The sequence below is a fragment of the Vulpes lagopus genome, chromosome 10, assembly GCF_018345385.1.
Source record: "Vulpes lagopus strain Blue_001 chromosome 10, ASM1834538v1, whole genome shotgun sequence".
In the NCBI taxonomy this organism is placed as follows: domain Eukaryota; kingdom Metazoa; phylum Chordata; class Mammalia; order Carnivora; family Canidae; genus Vulpes; species Vulpes lagopus.
Window position 1 is genome coordinate 13,446,859 of NC_054833.1, and position 23,183 is coordinate 13,470,041.

General features: G+C 50.5%; 1 protein-coding gene across 9 annotated transcripts in view; it reads right to left on the bottom strand.

The window, feature by feature from the left end:
* PHACTR1 (phosphatase and actin regulator 1) overlaps positions 1–23,183 on the bottom strand; it is a 560,913-nt gene that overhangs the window by 8,225 nt on the left and 529,505 nt on the right. For all 9 annotated transcript variants that reach the window (XM_041770863.1, XM_041770864.1, XM_041770861.1 and 6 more), the window contains 2 exons: positions 6,899–6,954; positions 2,116–2,177 (listed from right to left, as the gene is read on the bottom strand). In XM_041770863.1, coding sequence (XP_041626797.1) covers positions 2,116–2,177; positions 6,899–6,954 — 118 coding nt within the window. The remainder of the gene's footprint in view (positions 1–2,115; positions 2,178–6,898; positions 6,955–23,183) is intronic.

The window sequence follows — 23,183 nt, forward strand, 5'->3', positions numbered from 1 at the left end:
GACTTAACGGCAGAAATCTGGAGTGAACAGGAAACTAAATGTTAGATCTAAAGGTCAGTGACTATTTTTCATGCCTGAATTCCATGGAGACGTTAGGCACCATCTCTGCAAATCAACAAGGCATTGCACCCAAGTGCGCTGAGGGAGGGAGGGAGTGAAGGCACCAACTTCTTCCACTGGGAGAGTCTCGGGGGTTGTGGAACCAACCAACCAACCAACCACCCCCCTCCGGACTCTTCCCTGGGAGCTTGAGCTCGTGCTCCTGGCTCCTCGGAGTACAAAAACCTGGGCTCCCTCCTTAGAGGGTGAGGACATAATTTTTGTGGCCAAAGTAAGGTTTCTGGGGATGGTGGGTTAGCAGCAGGGGTAGGGAGCAGGGGTCGGTAGCATTGCATTTTAACCTACAGCAGAAATATCATTTGCAACCAAATACTGAAGAGTAAGCTACCTGAGACCCAATTCCCACTATCAATACAACTTGACCCAAGTGCATGTCCCCTCCTCCCCTCCATCTTTCTGTCTCTCCTTCATTCTTCCCATCCATCCATTTAGCTAGCTAGCATTTTTTTTTTTTTGAAAAGGGGAGGCCAGCATTTCCTAAAAGACGGAGCATATAATTTTTAAGTTAGTCTCAACTTGGCTGAAGAATAAGACTGGTCTTTTGCTATCCGAATCAGCTCCTGGGTTCCACTGTTCTCACTAGTACATTAAAATTAGATGGAGCTGCACTTAGGAAACCCTTGGACTGCAGGTAACTGAAATGCGGGCACCACCACTGGCATCTGGTCTTGCTGCACTCAATGCTCCAGAGGGAAAGGACCCGCCCAGGGCCAGGAGGCCATATGAAGTCCCGACCTACCGGCAGGCTCACATCTCTGTCGGCAAAACCAGATGGAAAAGCTCCTTCCAGCCTCTCCCTTAAAAGCACTTCTCCCTTCCCTTAAAGTCATTATTTTTCATCCTCCATGCCAGCCCCAGGGAGGGCAGATGCAAAAATTATCAGGCAGTTTTCTTGGGGGGAAGGAAGGAGAGCTAATGGGGAGGAAGAGGAGCCAGTCCAGGGGGATGCCACCATCATCTGGCCTTTCAGGCACTTGTTTGTCCTACTCCTTATAACTGGGGTGGCACTGGGTTTGTCACCAGATGTATGGGATGTTCCAAGTGAGAGTAAGTGCCAAGAAACACAAATCATCACCCTAATAGTTTGTAGGGCATGTTTTAGGATCTCTGAATTTCTTCCTTCATATAATATTTCTAGGGAGAAAAACCCATTAATAAACCTTTAAAAATTAATTTTAATGGGTCTCTTAACTGTCTCTAAGATTTGAGTATCTTTCTCTCAAGACGGTCACTGTAGGAGGCTGATTAAAAACAGAATGTAGTATTGTTTCTTGTGTGCTATCAATTAATTAAATGCGTCAACGCCATCCAAGAATAGCTTCAAATAAGAGTCTGTTATTAGGCCACTCATATAGAATTGGATCCATTTGGGTCTACTTTGCTTGGCCAACCCGTCTATTTTGGGGGTTAAACATACATAAAAATTCTGGCTTTATAAGATTTTATCTGCTTTTCCAACACCTTCAGTAAATTGTTCAGTACTTTCGGCATTTTCCTAATTCAGTAATTCGTGCTGGACTTGGCCTAATGAAGTCAATGAGTTCTCAGTGAATAGGTAAGGAATAGTATGGGGGGCGGGGGGCAAGGGAGATTTCCTCTCCCAGGGTCACAGCACATAAGTGCAATATATTTGCATTGCTGATTCTGAGAACGCATTTCCAGTGCTCAGTGAGGTGAACTTTTAGCGAATTTGGTGAATTTTTAAAAAACAAAATATTCACGGTTAACTGACATGATGCACCTGACATTAAATTGCTTTGGGTGGGGGAGGGGGGCGTGTCCCAAAAAAATCAAGCAGCACAATGTGACCCGCCGAAAGGACTGAGGGGCATGAGATGGAGCTGCCCACTGTCCCCGGGAGAGGCCGTGTGGGGTCCAGAGAGCCGCTCGCTCTCGGGGCCAAGGAGCAGGACGGCGGGGGGAGTGCCTGACCCGTCCCGTGGGCCACATGGGCCACGTGCTCTCCCGCCCCAGCCCCAGGGTGAAGCCGCTCACCTTGCGGGTTAGCCTCCTCTTGATCTCTCTTTTCTCCTCTTGTTCTTCCTGTTCATTCCGAGCTGCAAGAAACATTGAAGAACGCCCCTGATTTTGGGAAACCGAGTCGCACGCAGGCAAATCCTGCGACCATCCGCTCGGGGTGCTCTCCCAACCGCCCCTTGTGTCCACGGAGGGTGCGCTGGCCGCGGGCCTCCTCACTCATTTCTTTCCTGGGCCACGTGGAGGGGGCAGTCGAGTCTCCAGGCAGACGTGCGGGCTGAGAAGTGGGTGCGAGGCAAGGGGGGTGGGTCCCGCAAGGGCCCTGCAAGGTCCTACAACTGCTGTCAGTGGGGCCGGGGCATCTGGGGAGAGAGGCGAGGCTCCCTGCTCTGGACGAGACCCGGGGGCCCACTCCACTCTGCCGGGGGCCCGACGGGGGCTCGCGGGCACGTGGCCTCGGGCCTGGAGCTCGGTGGGGACCGGACAGAAGGTGGCCTGCGGGGGCACCTGCCACTCGCCACCAAAACAGGAGGCGGCCCGACTGCCGCCAAATGCCAGCATGCGCTGCACGAGGAACTTCAAAGCGCTCACCTTTCGTAAGCCCTGATTCCATTAATTCTTTGACTCTTCCAAGAAGTCCACAGAACAGGTGGGAGGCCAGAGTGTGGGACACAATTGCCTGCATTTAGACTTTTTAGGGAGTGTCTCAGGAGAGGACTTCGGAGTTTAAGCGTTCCCAGCTTAATAGGTGGGCTGACTTACTCATCAGATGTTTAAAGAGCCTAGGGTTAGAGGGTCTGGGGATGGAGCAGAGATTTGGAGGGCAGGGAATGCGGCTGATTTCTCCTTGTGAGCAAAGCGGGTGATCTTCCTCCCGGGCTTGGGGTTGGAGGCATGGGTAGAAGCCTGGCATTGCCCATCAGACCACATCAAAGAGGGTCTCTGCTTCTCACCCACGGAATCTAGAACACCCCGGGCACTTGGCACTTGTTCTCTCTCATTTGGAAATCACTGTCGTTAAATTAGGTTTCAATAACTCGACTCCTCTTATCAGCACACACTTGCAATTCAGTCATCTCAGGATAGAACGGGTCTCTAAAAAAGGGAAGCCGCTGTGCCCAGGAGTGGGGTCCTACCCAGCTTCTCCTTGCCGGCCCTGGCAGCAGCCACCACAACCAGAGGCAACTCACGCTGCGGGTGGCCACTTCCTCAGGCCCTGAGCGACACCCCCAGGGGCACAATTTGGCCTCTGAGTGCCTGGAGTGGGGGGCCAGTTTCAGGATCTTGTAAGGGGCACCAGGGATGCCCACATCCTGCAGTGGGCCAAGGTGACCAGAAGACCCCACTGCAACATGCCCCACAGGGCCCCAACCTCCCCACCCCTGCCCCCGCTCCCCCCTCACCTCCAGGAGAGCTCCTTCCTAAAAGATCTTCCTTTAAAGATCTAATCTCCCTCCCAGAGTTCCCTTTAAAAATGCAAGTTTGTCTTGGATAAAAACTCATGAAACTAGTCAGCCATTGACATCTTAGTATGAATCAATCTATCAGAGATAAATTGGGAGGCAGAAAGAAGAAGGGAGATTGCAGACAAGTGCACTCGTAGGTGGCCCAAGGATGCAAGATGTCGAGTCTGGATAGTGAGGACCCCAGGGGGTGGCTCCAGGGCCCTTGGTTAAAATGTACAGGCTCATGGGATAGTAGGTCCATGAGGGCCCAAGAGACCAAGAGACGGCCTAGCCTAGCACTCCGTAGCTTGTAAATGATGATGTGAAAGCCCGGGGGAGTTAAGCGGCTGGTCACACGCGACAACACTACACGGCTACCTAACTCATTAGACAAACAGCCCAGCTCTTTTTTTTTCTTGCTAGAATAAGCTGCCTCTTCTCCTTGTCGTCTTTTGCTTGGGGCCGGTCCCTCCTCTTCATTCCTGCTTCCTGGCCCCAGGCTCTGGCTGGGGCCTCCTCATCCTACAAGCCCCCCTGAGAGCCACCACAGAGCATGAAGCCATCTCCCGTGTGTGTGCGTGTGTGTGTGTGTGTGTGTGTGTGTGTGTGTTTCTTAGGTCCCCCCGGGAGGGGGCGGGGCCGCCAGCTACCACCTGTGCAATCTATACCTTAGTTCAAAGCCATTTACAAACCCAGGGCCATGAATTCTTGGGCTGAGGGTACCAAGACAACCCCATTAGGCGACTGGGAAGAGAGGCTAGGAAGGGCCCGTGATGTCATTGTCTGCTGCCACCATCAGAGTGCACTCATTATGTGCTCAAATGTGCACAGTGTCTCATTGGCTGCTGGACAAAGCCAGTGCTGCCCTCCGGGGGTCGGCAGGGTGGGGCTGAGGTGGGCCGCAGACCCCAGGCCCCAGGGCTCAGCCCCCTCACACATGTGCTTCCTCAAATGATCTCAAGCTCAGAAAATAAGATTCAGAAGAACTGGTTTGAGGGTGTTCTCTCAGACTATGAAACATTTCTTGTTTAAGAATCAGAACAGATTACAAAAAAAAAAACAAAAACAAACCCAAATATTAGGAAAACAAAGGTCCAGAACACAGGGGAAAAGTGAAGAGTTAATAGGAAGTAGAAGTTCATTTCTGAAAAGTTTTGGGACTGATATGATCAGCCTGTCTGAAGTTGGTCAGGCAGTTCTCTAATCTGGCCATTCCAACACGGTAAGGAGGGAGAGGGATCAGAACAGGAGGGGACCCTGGGAACGATGTCTAGACGGCTGCGTGGGTCGCCTGAATCTAAGCCGCTCGGGCTCACTAGACGCCTCTGAGATCTGAGTATCTTCCGAGACGGCAATAAAAGCCCAGCGTGAGGGACCCGTGGTCTCCCTGTACTCTCCCAGGGAGCTGGGGGCTTCAGACCTCCTCTTTCTAAAACCCGAGCCCTTGCTGAGGGAAGCACTATTTTCTGAAATCCAAACAGTCCCCCCAGAGGATTGTAGCCTCTTTGGGAGTAGGTTGGAGGCCACCAAACAGCCTGGCCCGGTAGGCAAACTGTACTGAGATTCCTCCAGAAGACAACAGATCTGGGTTAGGTGGGTGAGGTGTATGTGGGTGGGAAAGGAAGCATGTTTACCCGGTTTCCCGCTTCAGGAATAAATAGACACATGTCTTTCTTGCTCTGCAAACGCAGAAAGCTTATGATGGATCACGTAGCAGAGATGGGCGCAGAAAGGGAGACCCCACACAGGCCAAACACTTCCCTGACCATGGAAATCATCCGAAAAAAGGTCTCATTCATTTTACAGTATATTAGGCTTCGAAACTGCTAAGGGCACCTCTTGGTTAGAAAAAATACATATACACACATTCCTAGAGAACTGGGAATTAGGTGAGGTGCAGCCGACACTGAGGAAGGCCAGTCCTGAAAGCTGGGGAGGCAGCAGCCGGCCTGGAGCAGGGGGACAGGAGGTGGACAGAGGGCCACCCTCCACCCCAAAACATCCCCAAGGTGAAATTCAACAGCTCACCCTCAGCAAACCATTCAAAGCTGACCGACTCCCAAGACCACAGTGGAGAGGAGTAGAAAAGCAAGATCAAGAGCGTTTTAGTTTGGTCTAAGTGGAAATATCCAGCCACTCAAACTGAGGTTTCACGTGGTTGGATGTGTGTGTGTGTGTGTGTGTGCGTGCACACACATGCGTGCACATGGCATGGCATTCCTAGGAAAGTCTCTGCAGCATGCATTTCTCTTTTCTAGGAAGAAACTAGAAGTGCACGTGTGTGTAGGGAGAAAGGGTCATGAATTAAACTATTAAACTATTAACTATTAAACTATTAAAAATAGTGTTTGTTGAGAGCATCTTGAGGACAGTGCTGGTGAGAGTAGTGATAATGAGGGGGCAGACATGGGCAGAGAGATTTTGTCGTTTTAATTAATAGCTCCCACCATATGGAGGAATCCCGGTGTCCCTGAGACGTTTTAGTTTCCTGTTGGTTGGCACTCAGTGGATTCCCTCTCTCCATCCCAGGGACTGCGTCCTGAGCCAAACAAGGGGCTCGTTCATGTTCTCCGGCCACAGCCAGAGCGACGGCCAGCTTCTCTTGGGCGAGAGCACTTGGCCGGCCTACCAAGGGCCAGTTGTATGAGTCCTGAAAGGTGGACCTGAAGCATTCTCACTTGGAAATGCTTTCCTAGGCTTCACATTTTTTAATTTTTAAAAACATTTTTAAGGATTTTATTTATTTGTGAGCAAGAGCGAGCGAGCACCAGCAGAGGGAGAGGCAGAGGGAGAAGCAGACTCTGCTGAGCAGGGAGCCTGTCACGGAGCTCGATCCCAGGACCCCGAGATCATGACCTGAGCCAAAGGCAGATGCTTAACCGACTGAGCCACCTGGGCGCCCCTCGACTTTACATTTAATTTTCAAAGGAAGGAGGGGGGTTTATCAACAGCAGCCAGCCGCCCCGGTTTCCCATGGCCTGTCTACCTTATTTTAGCCACAGTACTTGTGGCTTTTAGGTCAGTTTTGGTTTGAAGGGGCCCCTGATTCTGCTCCAAATCATTTAGTGAGGTCACTGGCTCTAATGTTGCAGCTTCTCCGACTTTCCAGCCCACGAAAGGGCAGGTGGTTCTGCGGTCTGCGAGCGTCCCACGAGCCAGGGCACGCGCACCCGCCTCCTCTGCCGGGGAGGCTGCCCGGATGCCCTAACTCAGGAGGCTGGCGGGGCAGCAAGCATCAGAGCCCCTGGCGGTCCTTGCCACCTGGGGCACATGTGAGAAACCTCGAGGCCGCCACCCCGAGCAAGAACCGAAGCCACCGCTCGGCATCCGCGATGGCCAGGGGCTGAGTCACTTACGTTTTAGAATGTTCCTCTGCTCCAGTTCCTCTGCTGTCGGCCTCTGGCTCAGCCGCCTACGGAAAAAATCCAGGAAAAGTTTTTGGACCATATCGTATCCTCCCTGGGTCATTAGTCTCGGTGGCCCGCGTAGATACATGAGGCAGGGAGAGTGGCTCCAATCGCTGTCCCATCCTGGGCCCCGGGCTGCGGGCCTTCACCACGGCCCCAGGCTCAGTTCCTCAATTTCAACCCCAGGAAAGGCGCGTCCGGGAGCTAACCCTCCCCCTTCCCCTGCCCCCGCCCTCCGCAGCCCTGCTCCCCCACCGCCTGGGGCCACCGGGACACTCCCCTTCACAGAGATCCCTTTCTTTCCTGTGGCCTCCTAACTAGGGGACCGTGGCCTCTGCCCTCCTCCACCCCCTCCCCCCCAGGCTAGAGCTCGCTTCTTGCCATGTTTGTGCAGAGCCAGTTAGAGCACCAAGAGGGTCATGGCCCCGGGGGGATGCAAGACAGTGTGTCTTGTCTGCGAAGAACAATAGGTGCTCTTCTTCTGGTCTCCGCCCATCCCAGGGAAGGGACGGGAACAGCAGCGACACTCCTGTTGCCACTCCTGCTGCCAGCACCGTAACTGAGCCCTACTGAGTGCAGCATCACAGCAGGGCCGTGAACTTGCCAGGATGCAACAGTGGCGGGCGGGGACAGCCAGCAGCGGCCCCTGCATCCGGATTGAAGTCGGTGGCAGGCGGGCCGGGCACGCGGTGGTGCAAAAAGTTCTAGGAATGAGCAACACAAACCGTGCACCGCGGTATTCACGGAGATGCCTGCATTTTTTGAAGCTCTGGGCAGTTATCTCAAGACCCCCGCAAAGTTGAGCAGCCCGCTTCACCCCCGGGAGGAGGTGTGTGTGAGATGAGAAGGAGCCCGGCGGGGTGGGTGGGGAGGGGGTGCTCTCCTGGCAGCACAGGCTGTGCCCCCAATCCCAGCATCGGCCACCAGCGTCTCCGGCTGGCAAGGCGTCCACACCATGGAATCTCGAGAGAGACCCGGCGTGAAAACATCGTCCGTGGAGTTACCAAGTGCAAGCAGTTTAAATTCAATGCGACTTGTCACCTGTCATCCTCCTCATTGCCCTGGACTTTGTGAGACCCCATGTCATCACCATAGATGCTCTAGTAGGGAGGGCACGGGCTTTGATGCTACAGAAAGGATTTGGGGTCAGATGCTGCTCTGTAAACTATAGCACCCTGGAAATGGCTAGAAATTGTAATCCGAAGCATTTTTCAGTTTATAAGAGCGTTTTCATGTTCATTAGTCACGTTCCCTCCCAAATGTCCCATGAAGACACTGTTGCTTCCCACTGATCTGGGCCAGCTGTATATTTTGGAAATTTGCAATACTGGAGGCTCTAAATTGGGATTCCACAATCTCTAAGCCTTTCCGAAAATAGCACTCGCGGACCTGGGGAGGAAACCATGTCATTGGTCTGGAATAAGGACCACACTCAGACTGAGCTTCTCGGAGGCCCTGTCTCACCTTTCCATTTATCTTACCCCAGAACGCTCGCTTTGTCTGGAGGGATGTGCAGGTGGCTTTATGGGACCACTTGGTGGAACCCAGGCTTTGGCTGAAGCCAGGGTTTTAGGTCAGTAGGTTCTGATTGAAGCTCTGGATGCAAGCTTGTATCCCAGAAGCCTTATGGCTAGAAGCATCTGCAGAAAGTTCCCCCACTGGCTTGTGCTGAGAAGCCCACCGATTCTCTCCCCGGACCCACTGCCTGGCTCTGTGCTGGCTTTTTCATTTTTGCTTTCCCTTATGGGTCATGTTTGGAGGGGACAAAACAATAAGTGACTGAGCTCTAAGCAGGACAAATTCCATTAGCTAGGAGGCCTCGGAGTCAAAGACACACGCTTTCAAATGAGGCCCTCTGTTGAGGTGTCATTTCTCTTGAAAGGGTCTGAGAACATTGAGGCCGATCACGGCTATAAAACGTAGCAAAGCTCTCCCGAAGGACACGGGCGGCAATCAGTCGTTTTGGCTTTGAAGATGAGACTGGGTAGGGAAATGATACTGTGGCATCGTGATGACAAAGCACTAAACAGCTCAGGAGTTAGGGGATCTGGGTTCTCGTTCTCGCTCTGCTCAGAACCTGCTTTCTCGTGGACAAGGTGTGGGACTCCGCTGCGAATAATAAATAGCAATTTAATTGCCTAAGGCATGGTTTTTAGAAACATATGCTATGTACTTAGCCACATCTGAATGAGGACTGTTTTACTGCAAGTGAGCTGGGGAGGGAGGGATAGAAATAAGGAAAGAAAGAAAAAAAAAGAAAGAAAGAAAGAAAATGCATAATAAAAATAAATAAACCCATTTATTCATTTCACAAATTATTTGTTAGAGGCCAGCTCTGTGCCAGGTTCTGTGTTAGGGGCACCGGGTGAGGACAAGCAGGTCAAGGTCCTGCCTCCAGGTGAGGCAGTCATTCACCAGGTAGTCATGGAAGTAAGTAGGCCACGTATCTGTAGTAAAAGGCTTCCGACAGGAGGCACGTGCGTGGGGATTCTGACCCAATTGGGTCAGGAGAGGGTCCCCAGCAGAAGTGACACTGTGCCCCGATGTGAAGGGCAGAGGGAGCCACGTTGCTGGAAGGTGGACAGCCAGGGGAGGAAGGATGGTGGGGAACAGGCAGGTGCCAGGCCACGTGGCCTGTGGGGGCTGTGTTCGGGATTTTGGCAATGAGAAAGTTGATATTTTAGCATCAGTGAGGGGAAGGGTGAGTGAACATTTCAGATTTACAACGGATCTCCTTGGTGGTTGTCTGGAGAAGGGATTGGCGGCGAGGGGACAAGAGACGGTTTGGGAAGAAGCCACAGGAGGCTCCTGTGCAGATGGTAAGGGAGAGGGGACACCTGAGCCAGGCGGTGGCAGCTGACATGGCCCGTTCTTAGGAAGCCAAGCAGACAGACCATGGAGTAGATGGACAGAGGCGGGAGAAGCAGGGATACATAAGATCTGTCTGTCTGTCTGTCTTAGGTTTCACGGCTTACACAACTGGATGGATAGTAAAACAATTCACTGAGATGGGAACGAGGGAAGAGCAGCAGGGTATTTTGGAGGATGGTAAGGGTGGAAGGGAACCATGAGTTTGAGTTTGGATTGTTGAGTCAGAATGCTTTTGTAACAGCCAAGTGGAGAGGTCAGGTAGGCAGGTGCATGCACCGGGCTCAGTGGAGACCTCAGTGGAGAGGTTGAGGCCATTGAGAGAAATCTGGGGCTGAAACTATGGAAAGAGCCCAGATGTCCATCAGCAGATGAAAGGATAAAGAAGATGTGGTACAGATACACAGTGGACTACTACTCAGCCATCAAAAAAAAAAAAAAAAGAAATGTCACCATTTACAATGATGTGGATGGAACTAGAGAATATTATGCTAAGCAAATAAGTCAATCAGAGAAAGACAAGTTTATAATCTCACTCATGTGGAATTTAAGGAACAAAACAGGGCAGCCTGGGTGGCTCAGAGGTTCAGCGCAGGGCGAGACCCTGGAGACCCGGGATCAAGTCCCACGTCGGGCTCCCTGCATGGAGCCTGCTTCTCCCTCTGCCTGTGTCTCTGCCTCTCTCTGTCTTTCATGAATAAATAAATAAAATCTTTAAAAAAAAAAAGAAATGAAACAAAGGATCATAGGGGAAGAGAGGGAAAAATAAAACAAGATGAAATCGAGATGGAGACAAACCATAAGAGTCTCTTCATCATAGGCAACAAACTGAGGGTGGCTGGAGGGGAGGTGGGTGGGGGGACGAGGTAACTGGGTGACTGGCATTAAGGACAGCATGTGCTGTGATGAGCATTGGGTGTTACACATACAACTGATGAATCACTGACCTCTACCTCTGAAACTAATAATACATTATATGTTAATTAATTGAATTTAAATAAAACCAAAAGAAATCTGGAGCTGGTCTGCAATATGGAGAATATCTGAAGCCAGGAATATGATGGAGCACAGCCTGAGGAGGCAAGAGGACTGAGGCTGGAATCTCACAGAATCTCACTATTTACCACTCAGACTGAGCATAATGACCCTCCCGGGAGCTAGAGGAGGGCAAGCCGTGAGGGCAGGTGAAAACGAAGCACATCCTGGAAGCAAGGTGGCAAGATGGGCACGGCCAACAACGAACGGGTGCCGAGTGCTGCCGAGGGGTCAGGTGAGCCTGGCAAACTGCCCATGGGGTCCAGGACCAGGTGGGCTGTTAGCAACCTCATCTAGAGTTCTTTCAGGGGGTGCAGGGACTGGAAGCCAGGCTGAAGGGGCTTGAGAACAGAGGTGGGAAGATGGACAAGGAGACATGATTCTTCCCAAAGCCTGGCTGGACGAGAGAGTTGCAGGTGAAGTGGGCTCTGGTGAGGTTTACACTTTTTACTGGGACAAGACTGGATGTGTTTAATGGAAAGAATCCAGATGAGGTGGTCCTGTCGAGACACTAGGTAAGGAGGGAGGAGGCTCGGTTGACGGTGCGGAGTCCCGAGGAGGTTGGGGGGGAGGTGGGTTGTCCAGGGACACAGAGGCCTTCCTTCTCAAATGGAGGGATGGCTCTTTACCAAGACAGGGCAAGCAGGATGGCTTGTGTGTAGGTGTTGTACGTAGGTGTGTATGCTTGGGATGGGAATTAATGAAGAGTTCCCAACTGACGGCTTTCACTTACTAGAACACAAGTTAAGTCAGTCTATCACAAGGATGACTTATATCAGCTTAAAATATTACCTTTCCTTGACCGGTTGGTCTTTGGACAGAGCCAAATTCATAAACCGAAGGCATAAAGCTCTAGCTTCAGAATTCTAGTGGCCAGTGGTCCTTCAGGGAAGGACCCAGGGCAGCCTGACATGGTCCAAGTAAAGCAGCCTCCTGCTGGGCTCCTTTCCAGATCTACCTTGTACAGAAATACTGGTTACTAGAAAGCCGGATAGCAGAGCACAATTACTCTATTAATGAATAGTGGTCAGTTTTATGAATAATCCCAAGGAGCGGCCTTAACTCCAGGAATAAAGACAGAGGTGCTTTCTGAATGTATTGTATCTCTTACCCCTGCCTTGAGGGTACGTTCAAGTAACTATGTCGGATTTAAACTCACAATTACATTTAAAAAGTGGTTCCAGACTCTATATTTAGACATGACCATGTATATGGGAAACGTTCTTGGGAGTTAAACTTTTCTATAAAATGAATGATCGGAAAGTGGAAGTTTTAACGTGCTCTCAAGTGATCTATTTAAATAGCTTCTATTTATATATGTGGCCCTGGTTTATAAGGTATCTCTGAGCTGCAAAGTCGTTGTCACTCCAAAACGATTTCTTCCTTACATGGACCACTGCTAAATGACCTGCATTGGCTGCAAAGTGAAAAATCAGTGAGCTCTTATTTAAATGCCACGCGCCATCCATCGCCACCTGGGAGCCGTCTAGGTTCTTGCAGAAGTTAGACATGGATTTTGTGTAGTATCAGTTGGAACAACTCTATGCTGGTGACAGCAGGAAACAAGGAAACAAACCGAGGCTCTTCTTTTCTCATGCAGGGACCATGAAAAACAAACCTGAAGCAAATGGCACTTTGGTTTTGGCCTCGGAAAAAGGAGACCGAGAGAGAATGTAGTGGCAAGATGCTTAAAACAATATGCAGAGCAGGGAGGCTGTCTCCCCCAGAGACGTGGTGACAAAACCTTAGCAGGTCTGACTCCTGATGCTGACAAGGATTTGTTCTGCCGCAAGGAGCTAATGAGCCTTCTGCTGGTGTCAGAACTGCCAAGGTCACGGATTTCATTAGCGTTTGCAACTGCTGCTTGTTCGGAGCGCCCGGATTTTAAAGTTTGGATCTCTGAAGCTGGATCTGCATCTCAGGAAAAGGCAAAGCAGGGTTACCTTTGCTCTTCTGCATCTCGGCCCCAGGAGGAGGGAACAGCCCTTCCAGACAGGTGGGAAGAGAAAAATGGGAAGGACTCGTCCTCTCTCCTAAGGGGGAAGGAGACGGGTTTCCCAATTGCTGCCCCGGGTGGGAGATGGAATGAGTGAAGACAGGCATGGTGGGGCCAGGGAGGGAGACACAGTGAGTTCCAGCCCTTCCTTGGGAATCTTTCCAGAGGATGTATCGGTTATGTGTGGGCTGGGAGTTTCTGTCTGGCCTTGGTCACTGCTACATCCCCAGGTCCTAGGAGACCACGGAGAACAAAATAGCTGCTTTTAGTCATTCTTCAGCCTGGATCCTACCAGTTCTTATGCCACACAAGCCCCTGGGAGGATCCCACCCCCAGTCACAACTTTAGTTCACATCTGATATTCCAATGACTCCAAAATCTCTACCTCTTGTCTTAGTTTTGAGTTGCAGATTCCTTTTCCAATATATACTCCTACAAGCTGTCGGACTCAGGAGGTCCTCAGTGATTGAATCCATCTTTCCCTTCTGCCCGGACAGATCTGCATCCCCTTGAGCTGTCCAAGCCCAGGAAACTGGGAATCATCGTTGGGGTGCTTTACCCTCAACAACCAATCCACCACCAGGTCCAAACCATCCCCCATTCCAGCCCAGCACAGCCTCCTCAGGAAAGCAGGCCTGAGCATCTCTCCTGGCTGCTGCAGCCCATGCCTCTTGGGTCCTCCTCCACCCGACGGGATGCCCTTTTTAAGGGGAAACCTGGCCACACCCCTCCCTGCTTGAAAACTATGCACGTCCACCCGGGACCTTCGGTGGGTGGGGTGGCTTCAAACACCCAGGGTCCTCTAAGAGTCTTTGTGATCCGGATGCTTGCCAAGAATCTCCCCACCCCTACTCTGTCCTTTAGACATAATGTGTCTTTCTGGTTTCCTCTCGATTTGCATGCCTTTTTCTTCTTCTTTGTTGGGCTAACTGGTAATAGTCCTCAAACTCACAGTGTCAGCCTGAAACATCACTTCCTCTGGTCACTAACCTTTTGGTGACGGTGCCTCCACAGTGTGTGACAACAGTCCTGTGTCTCCTGTACGCCGGTGCTCGTCCTACTGGACCTATTTCTTGTGATCACCTGGCTTGTCCACTGGCCCCGGGGGTTCGAGCCCTGCAACACGGGGCCACCCGGCGCCCTCACCCCATCAGGGTTGCTTCATGACCACAGACCTGGGCGGCTGCAGGGGCCCCGCAGGAAGGGCCTCTTGCATGGGCTCTCCTGCTCTGCTGACATATGAAATTTTCAGTGTCCTTTCTGGACAAGGAACCTCTCACTGGCTCACCATGGGCTCTGCAGTCTGCTAACTGGAGTACGCCAGGGCGAGCCAATGACTGGTTCTCAAACCTTGCTCTTCCAGCATCAGGGATCAGCTCTGGCCAAGGTCACTGAGGACGGAACTGCCAAATGCGGTGGCCTTTCCAGAGCCCTCATCGTACCTGACCCTTCTCTACCGTGTGGCACCTCTGATGAATGGCTACTTCTGGAAGCTCGTTCAAGTCCCCTGGTGGTCAGCAGTCTCCCAGCTTCTCTGCACCCTTAGCTTGGGGTGCTTGCAGGCTGTATGCATAGCAAGAGCCCCAGGGGTGCCCCGTCCTGGGGGTGGCTTCAGAAGCAGCACCCCGTGTGCCATGCCCAGCCTGGGTCGGCCACCCGACAGGCGGGGGGCCTCGGGGGAGCTGGCCTTCTCCCCAGCCTCGGCCTCCCCGCATTCCGTGGCACGGAGAGTTGCCGTGGGCAGGGCAGTGGGTTGCCTAGAATTCCGGTGTGTGGAAGGAGTGGGGGAGGGAGTGGGGGCAGAGGGAGGGCACGGAGGCCACAGCCAGCTCGTTCCACTCTGCTGACACCTGGAACTCAATCTGGATCTCAAAACTAAGATGAGAGGGGTGACACTGCACGAAATCCGAGCTCACACTCACTCCCCCCGCGTCCAGTGGTGTGAGTGGAGAGCCCCCATACCTTCACCCTCGGTTCCGAGGTGCACATCCTGAGATAACCGAGTGCACATCCAGGGCCTGGAGAAGTGGCAGGGGCACCTCTGATTGTATCAGCAGAGCTCGTAGCTCCCCCTGCTGGGCGCCCTCATCGGGATCTCGGCCTCGCCCACGACACCGGCACTACCCACTGATGTGACCATCCTCTCAACTAGACCGGGAATCCTCCACAGGCACATTATGTCTTATTTACCTCTGAGCTCCTAGACTTAGTACGGGGCCTGGCACCCAGGAGGGGCTCTGCAGATCTCTGATGATTCGATTAACAAGTAACACTTCAGCCCATGGAGTGGAGCCCAGAACCCAGTCCTGGCCTCTGCCCCTGAAGAGGTTCCTCTGGGAAGAGTGAACGGCAGTTTGGCTTTTATACGTCAGGCCTGTGCCCTGCTACCCTTCCTCCCTGCCAGGCGGAACAAGTCTTACAATTATTGATTTATGCACCCACCTCTTTCCAGGCAATAGCTTTCAATTTTCTTCCTCCTCCTCATTCTCCTCCCAAATAGCTTGCTTACAGCATGGGAAAGAGCCCAGAGAGGGGAAAACGGGTTGGGGTCCAGAGCCTGACTCCTGGCCTGCCTCCCCCGTTAACCAGGAGGTCGCCTGGGCATGTTACGCTGCTGGACCTCCGTGCCCAGTTCTGGTGTCCGGCAGGTGGCTGTAACCACTAGCTCGGCCTACCTGCCACCCAGGAGCGCTGAGAGGCCCAAATGGGGATGAGAGATAAAAATCCCTTTTAAAGGAAGGAGAAGGCATGACGTTTTATTTTGGGTACCTTGAAGAAAAGTCTCTGACTTCAAATAGATAAACAGGTTACTCTTAAGAAAGACATGTTTTTGGCTTTGTCCATTGGAGGCTGTGGCCCCATTGTGAGGCCCTATGACCAAGCTCAGGTACTGGGAGGTAAAAGCCAGAGAAAACACTGAAATATGTGGAGTTGAAATCAGTATGGAAATGACAAGGGGACCAGCTGTTTTGCTATGCGATAAGCCCATTTAATAAAAACCAAAACGGTATGAAAAGTGAGAGCCTGGAGTTGCCTTGGCTGACTCACTTGGTAGAGCATGTGACTCCTGACCTCAGGGTTCTTTTCTTTTTTTAAATTATTTATTCATTTATTTATTTATTATTTATTTATTTGAGAGAGACAGAGAGGAGAGAGAGAGGCAGAGACACAGGCAGAGGGAGAAGCAGGCTCCATGCAAGGAGCCTGATGTGGGGCTCGACCCTGGGACTCCAGGATCAAGCCCTGAGCCAATGTCAGGTGCCAAACTGCTGAGCCACCCAGGGATCCCTCACCTCAGGGCTCTAATTTTGAACCCCACACTGGATGCAGAGGTGACTTAAAAAAAATCTTTAAAAACAAAAAAACTGAGAGCCTACATAGTGAGTAGTTTCAGTAATACCAGCACTATTAGGCATAAATCCAGTATTAGCAATCAGTAAGATTTTACTTTGAAAGAGTATTTGAATTGTTACAGTAGAAACTAAGATAGCTAATCAAGTTACCCGAAGAATATACTCATTTTAACAAGGCCATCCCTACCTGAAGAATCAATCAGTACAAAGGCTAAAACAATGTGATGTCAAAAGATAAGGAATGTGGGAATTAAAAATGTCCACTGTTCTATCTACCACATTAAAGTGATTAAGGAGGCCTGGTCAACTTTAGCTTAATTTTATCTGTCTATCCATCTGTGCATCTGTCCCTCCATCTGTCCATCCATGCATGAGTGAGTCTTTCTGTCTGTCCATCCGTTACATACCAGACTTTGGGCTAAGCCTTCAACTATTTATCTTAACAGATGAGCAGTCTATCACTTTCTCGGTTCTTACAGAAGATGCAACAGTAATCTACAGGAATCACAATGCCAAAGAGATTCATCTCATTTGTCAACTCTGGCCGTTTGACAGAGGCTGCCAGGAACTGTGTGTTGAGAAGGATTCTGAAGTCTGCCCACATCTTTGTTATGAGTCATGCTGCAAATAAATCTTCCTCAGGTTATCGTAATTAGTGAGCCCTGTTTCCTGGTGGAAGATGGATGTGAAGATTATAGTATGGAAAGTCTTCCTTTCTGATGAAGCTATTCAGGTCTGAGACACTGAGGACTACCAGAGGGGAAGGAGATGGCTGCTTTGGCTGTCACACACAGCAAATCTGGTGCATCAAGCGAGTGACAGCTAATGGTCATTTGATAAGATTGGTATTGTGCCGTTTCTCTTTAAAGGTAGAAGCTCAAGCTTCTAACTAAGTCCTCTAGAGGAATAAGCCATGAGAACTATTCAGATGACTTACACACAATATTCCCCATGTCACACAAACCCATCATCTCCAATCTTTACAAATTATCCCAACTATTGCTGAGAGTCCCCACTTAATGTGTTTTTTAATGTGTCCTGCCATTACCATGATCAAATGGCATTGGCCACTCTCCTCCTTTATGCCTTAGCCCCTTCACTGAGGACTCTTGCATTCACTGCTGGAAAAGCCACCTGACAATACCCGGTCACTTGACTACTGATGGATGTTCATGCTCAGAATCCATTAGTGGAGACCAGAAAGTTGACCTCTAGTGGGCTCAGGACATGTCCACCAAACATGCCCACAACTGTCTGAATCTCAGCAAAAGACTTGATTTAAGCTCAAGCAAGAACTTCAGGTATTTGTGGGCAGCCAGAGAGGCTTATTATCCCTGTACTGACTGTCCTTACTCCTTTAAACAATGTTGCTTTTGATGGACACGGACCACTGGGGCAAGGACAAAAAGTGATTCCAATGAAGAGAGGAAGATCTGGGTGTCACTGCTGAGCGACTATCATGGGCAGTATCATGGGCAGGTCGATGAGCACAGCCCAGACGACACTAAAATGCTGTAAGAGTACACATTTAATTTATTCACCCACTCATTCATCCATTCATTTAAAAAATATTACAGTCACAGATTTCCCCAATGTTTCTGCTTTGCTGGGCCTCAAACAGCATGCACAACCCATCTTTACTTTCTGAAGCAAGGCATGTAAGGATGAAGAGTTGGACATGGAGCAGCAGCATAGGTGCAGCTCATGCTCTTTTTTTTTTTTCTTTTTTGTCCACATTCACTCCCAATGGGCCAATCTCCCGGGGCCATCAGCACTCCTTGGGGAGAGTTCTGGGGGTACAGGGTGAGGCAGGAGCTGGGAGAGGAGGCCGGAATCGCCAGCCTCCTTCCCCCTCTTCACTCAGTGGGGCTCCAGCCAATGTCCTTCCGCTGCCTCCCACGAGCCCCTATTTCTAGAAACAATAACCACTCAGGTTCAAATGAGATCCCATGCTGTTTAGAAACCTGGAGACGAACACATAAAACCTCCAAAGAGTCTCAGATGCCCATGCAGAGTGGGTTTCGGTTACATTATTTTGCAAAATTTCCTACAGTTCTCCCTTAAGGGAGCTCACACTTGTGTGCGAACATGAGCAAGGGCAGGGGCAGAGGAAGAAGGAGAGAGAACCTCAAGCAGACTCCATGCTGAGCAGAGAGCTCAACACGGGGCTCAGTCCCACGAACCTGAGATTATGACCTGAGCTGAAACCAAGAGACAGATGCCCAACCGACTGAGCTACTCAGGCGCCCTGTAAATCTTCATTTTAAAGCCAATAGCCCTGCAGTCCAAAGGAAGGGGACTGAATGTTGTTACTCTCATTAAACTGTAAGCACTTTCCTGAGGATCTGTCTCTCCACGTAGGTAATGTACCAAAAAAGGGCCAGATCGTCTCCCCCAACCCAACCCCCTCCCCACACATACTTTTTCTTCCTGGCAGCATGGTGGACTTTAGGAATGTCTAAGTAGTCTGGATTTGCAAGCTTGTATTCTTTGGAAATCTTTTTAATAGGAAAAGAATCAGGAAAGGTGAATGGGATGAGTTTATCTGTATGGGAAAGGATCTATTTATCTGGGAAAGGGACAGAGGAATAACCACGGGAAAATCAAGTGATAGGGACCCTCTGAATAGATTTTGCCTTGATTATACAGGAAACTAACAGAAATGATTTCTTGAGACTTTCTTGGCCTTATCTACCCAATGCTTTGGGAAATCCCTTAGGAGAAGAGATTGTTCCCTTACCCCTTAAATATATTCCCCCCAAACTGACTGAACTCATAGCACATATCCACTAAGGGACTCTTAGCTCCCAGCCTGGTGAATGAGGGTCCAAGTTCTCTTCCCTCCCTTCTGCTCTTCTGCTCTATGTCTTGACGATCTGGTCATGTGAGGTACATAGCACCTACCTCACACAGCCCCCCTCTCTCCCACATGTGCACTTCGATGTGTGATGCTGGAGGAAATCACAGGGGACCGTGGCATCAGTGCATGAGCAGTCAGTGTCTCAGGGTCGCAAGGCCCCAGTAGGAGCCCAGGGAAACTGGGTGGAATCCATGAGTGGCTTGGGCCATGACTGTAATGTCCCCCGTGGGACCGCCAGCAACACCAACTCCCGAGGTGTCAGAGAAACACCCACCCTCATCCTGAGGGAAATGGCTGATTGAGGAACCTTCCCTCAGGAGCGGTCTCCTACCCCGGGGAGAGCATCCTGACCACCAGGTCTTTTGTTTTTTACAGGGAAGAAGGGGAGAGGGAGACAGAATCTCAAGCAGACTCCACACTCAGAGTGGAGGCAACACAGGGCTCGATCTCACGACCCTGAGCCCATGACCTGAGCCCAATTCAGCTCAAGCAACTGAGCCACCCAGGCACCTCATGACCGCCATGTTTTAATTAGAGGAAATTGTGAGGCTGATCTTGTCTGGAGGCAGAGTCCCAACCGACCACTAGGAAGGCTCAGCCTCTCAAAGCCCTGGAAGGCTTCCTTCTGGGCATTCACGGCAGGAAAGGGATGGAAACCACCACCCACAGCAAAGCTCCAGGCCCTTCTCAGCAGCTCACTTCTCTAGTCAGGAGACAGGTTCTCCTGATGTGGGCGCACACGTGTGTGTGTAAAGCACACGTTTTCCTCAAGCAGTAAGTGTTGTACAGACGTTCTGTTAGGCTCTGGTCACCTCAATTTTATCCACATCCCACACATCTGCGGTTCTGTGAGTTGCTGGAACTGCCACCACAACCTCTCTTCCCACCTGTGTGGTGCTTGGGTTAGGTGTCGTCTGGATCACCCGTCCTGAGCGTCCTGAGGTTGGAGCTTCAGGCTCAGGCCTGGACTTTGCCTCCTTGTGTCCCTCTTCCTCGCACTTTCATATCTATTCCTGGGGCCTGAATCCAGCTCCAGCAGCAAAAACAAGAAGATGCTCATCACTCTTCCTCATACTCCTTTCCCAGCTGGACCTGCCTGGCATGGCGTGTGGCCTTCCTTCTTGAGGACAACACACACCTTCTGCTAAATGGATTCCCTCTCGGGACGCCTGGGTGGCTCAGTCGGTTAAGCATCTGCCTTCAGCTCAGGTCATGATCTCAGGGCCCCGGGATCGAGCCCCATGTTGGGCTCCCTGCTTAGTGGAGAATCTGCTTCTCTCTCTCCCTCTGCCTGCTGCTCCCTGGGCTCATTTTCTCTCTCTCTCTCTCTCTCTCTCTCTCTCTCTCTCTCTCAAATAAATAAATAAAACCTCTAAAAAAAAACTGTATTCCCTCTCTCATCTGCCTGTACAGCCAGTCCCTCTTCTGCTGGCCAGCAGCTCAGCTGTGCTGCTTCTGATGGTACCTGGTTGTCCTTGAAAACAGCTTTCCTAATTGCTCAGGTAATAAATCGAATTTAAAAGAATCGACTGTATGCCCAGTATAATTTGTAAAACAATATGGTGCTTCACATTTGGACACATAAGTAAAAGCAAATGCAATTATTCTGATTAGAGAAATTAGCACAGAGGAAAACATCTTGGCGTGAAGAGAAAATTTCTCCCTGTGACAGGGATATTTTAGGCGTATGCACTTCCTAAATGGATCCACTGTCAATACTGCAAGAGGCAAGGCCACCTTCTCTGAGTGTCCTCAGTCTAGATCCTTAAACGTGTCATCTCTTTCTTCTTCAAAGAAAAAGGCCAAATAGTAAGCACGTTGGCTTTGGTGGACCGTGTGGTCTCTGTCACTACTCCTCTAGTCTGTTGTCACAACATGAGCATAGCCACAGCGCGCCACCAAAGCTGGATGGATGTACAAACGGGCCAGATCTGGCCCCCAGGCTGTGGTCTGTGGCCTCTGCCACAGGTGTCACCTGGGCTGGACTCTGTCCTGGCAGATCAACCAGTGGAGTAGAACTGGAGGCCCTGCCGCAGGTTACTCATTGTGAATTATTTTGGTTCCTCAATGCAAAATGGAGGTGGGGGGCTTCTATAGTCTGTGCTGTGTAACTCATGACCTGGTAAGAAAGAGGCAATATGTTGAGTCCCCCAACATGTCAGACTGAGAAACTGAGCACAGTCCTCTTGTCTTCCTCACCACCATCAATCACCACGAACCAGTGTCTGCGGGTGCCTGGGTGGTGTGCAGCTGGTTAAGCATCTGACTCTTGGTTTTGGCTCAGGTCATGATCTCAGGGTCCTGGGATCCGGAGTCAGGTTCTGCACTCAGTGGGGAGTCTGCTTGAGATTTTTTTTTCTCTCCCTCTGCCCCTCTCTCCACCCTCTCTCTCAAACAAATAATAAATCTTTAAACAAATAAAATATCTGGAAGATGTCACATCTCCTATATGCCACCTTTCCTTACATGGCCCATTACTTGGATAGCCACACGGTATTTTTTTTATGCCAACTGTCTCCATGCTAAGCTCTCATCCACCACTGTGGCTTCTGGACTCCTGTCCCCTTATCAAACTTTGGCCCACATGGGGGTTAGCCTTGGTGGCTCCACGGTTGGAACTGAGCTGTGGTGGCATGGCTGTGAGTTCTTCCACTTGTGGCAGCTAAAGGCATGCTTCCCTCAGTAGGATTCTTTGCCCCACCGATTCATGGGCCTTATAGGAGGATTCCTTCCTTCTCACAGGGTCCATGACCTCAGGGATCTGTTATCAGCTCAACAGGAGGATAACTGTGACGTACGTAAAGGAGATCAGAATATACTTTTGAATCAAGTTTGCTATCAAACAGGCCTTTTGAAAACTTTTATGGAAATGATTAATATTTAAGAAAATATTCCATATAGGAGCATTGGGGTGGCTCAGTCGGTTAGGTGTCTGACTCTTGGTTTCAGCTCAGATCATGATCTCAGGGTCATGAGATCCTGGTCTGCTGGCATCGGACTCTGTGCTCAGTAGGGAGTCTACTTGAGATGCTCTCTGCCACGGTCCCCATCGCCCTCCTCTCAAAAAATAAAAAATAATCCTTAAAAAAAGAGAAAATGTTCCACACAGTTTTACACATACCCCAGCCTTCTATCATTAATAAATTATTAAACAGATATCATGTAACACATGATATACATTTCTGATAATTTTTCACTAATTTCTTAAGTAGGTTGAATCTGAGATTACATGTAGGCTTAAAAAAAAAAAAAAAAAAGAAGAACAGGCTTATTTTATTTTTGCCTGGACTAAACCATATGGATTTATAGTCCCTTTGTGGCAAATGCCTGAGTGTATCCTGGTCACACTGCTTGCTGACTGAGAATCAGATTTCACAGGCTGTGGTCCCAAATGACTTTGGTCATTAAGGACCGTGAAGAGAGAGGGCTACTGGACAGAGAGCTGAAAAGCTGGGGTGAGCAGGGGAGGTGCTCCAGGGCGGAGCTGGACAGGCACCGCAGGCTCTGAGCAGAAGCCACCCACTCGGCTTCCAGAAGTACGAAGGCAGCCCCAAGCCACAGAAGGAGGGTGGGCCGAGGGCTTCCCTTGTGTGGGATGGGGGCCACGCTTCCCAACATGCAGGTGGCAGGTTCATTGGTTCAGTCGATTCAGGGGGGCAGCTCCTGTGTCATTAACACACAGTAGATGCCATCGCCTATCTTAGCATTTTTTTTTTAAGATTTTATTTATTTATCCACGAGACACACACACACACACACAGAGAGAGAGAGAGAGAGAGAGAGAGAGAGAGAGAGAGGCAGAGACAGGCAGAGGGAGAAGCAGGCCCCATGCAGGGACCCCGACGCAGGACTCGATCCCGGGACCTCAGGATCACGCCCTGGGCCAAAGGCGGGGGCTAAACTGCTGAGCCACCCAGGGATCCACTATCTTAGCATCTTTTAAGAGGGAGCTTAGTAAGTTACAATATGAAGATAAACAAAATGAGGAAAATCATTAGTCAAAAAGAGGCTAAAACTCTTTGCAACGTACTGACTACCGGGCAGCACGCACTATTTATCTGTCTGCCTACTTTTTTTTTCCCCCCAAAGGAACTAACGAGGTTTCTCGTTTTGAAGAACTCT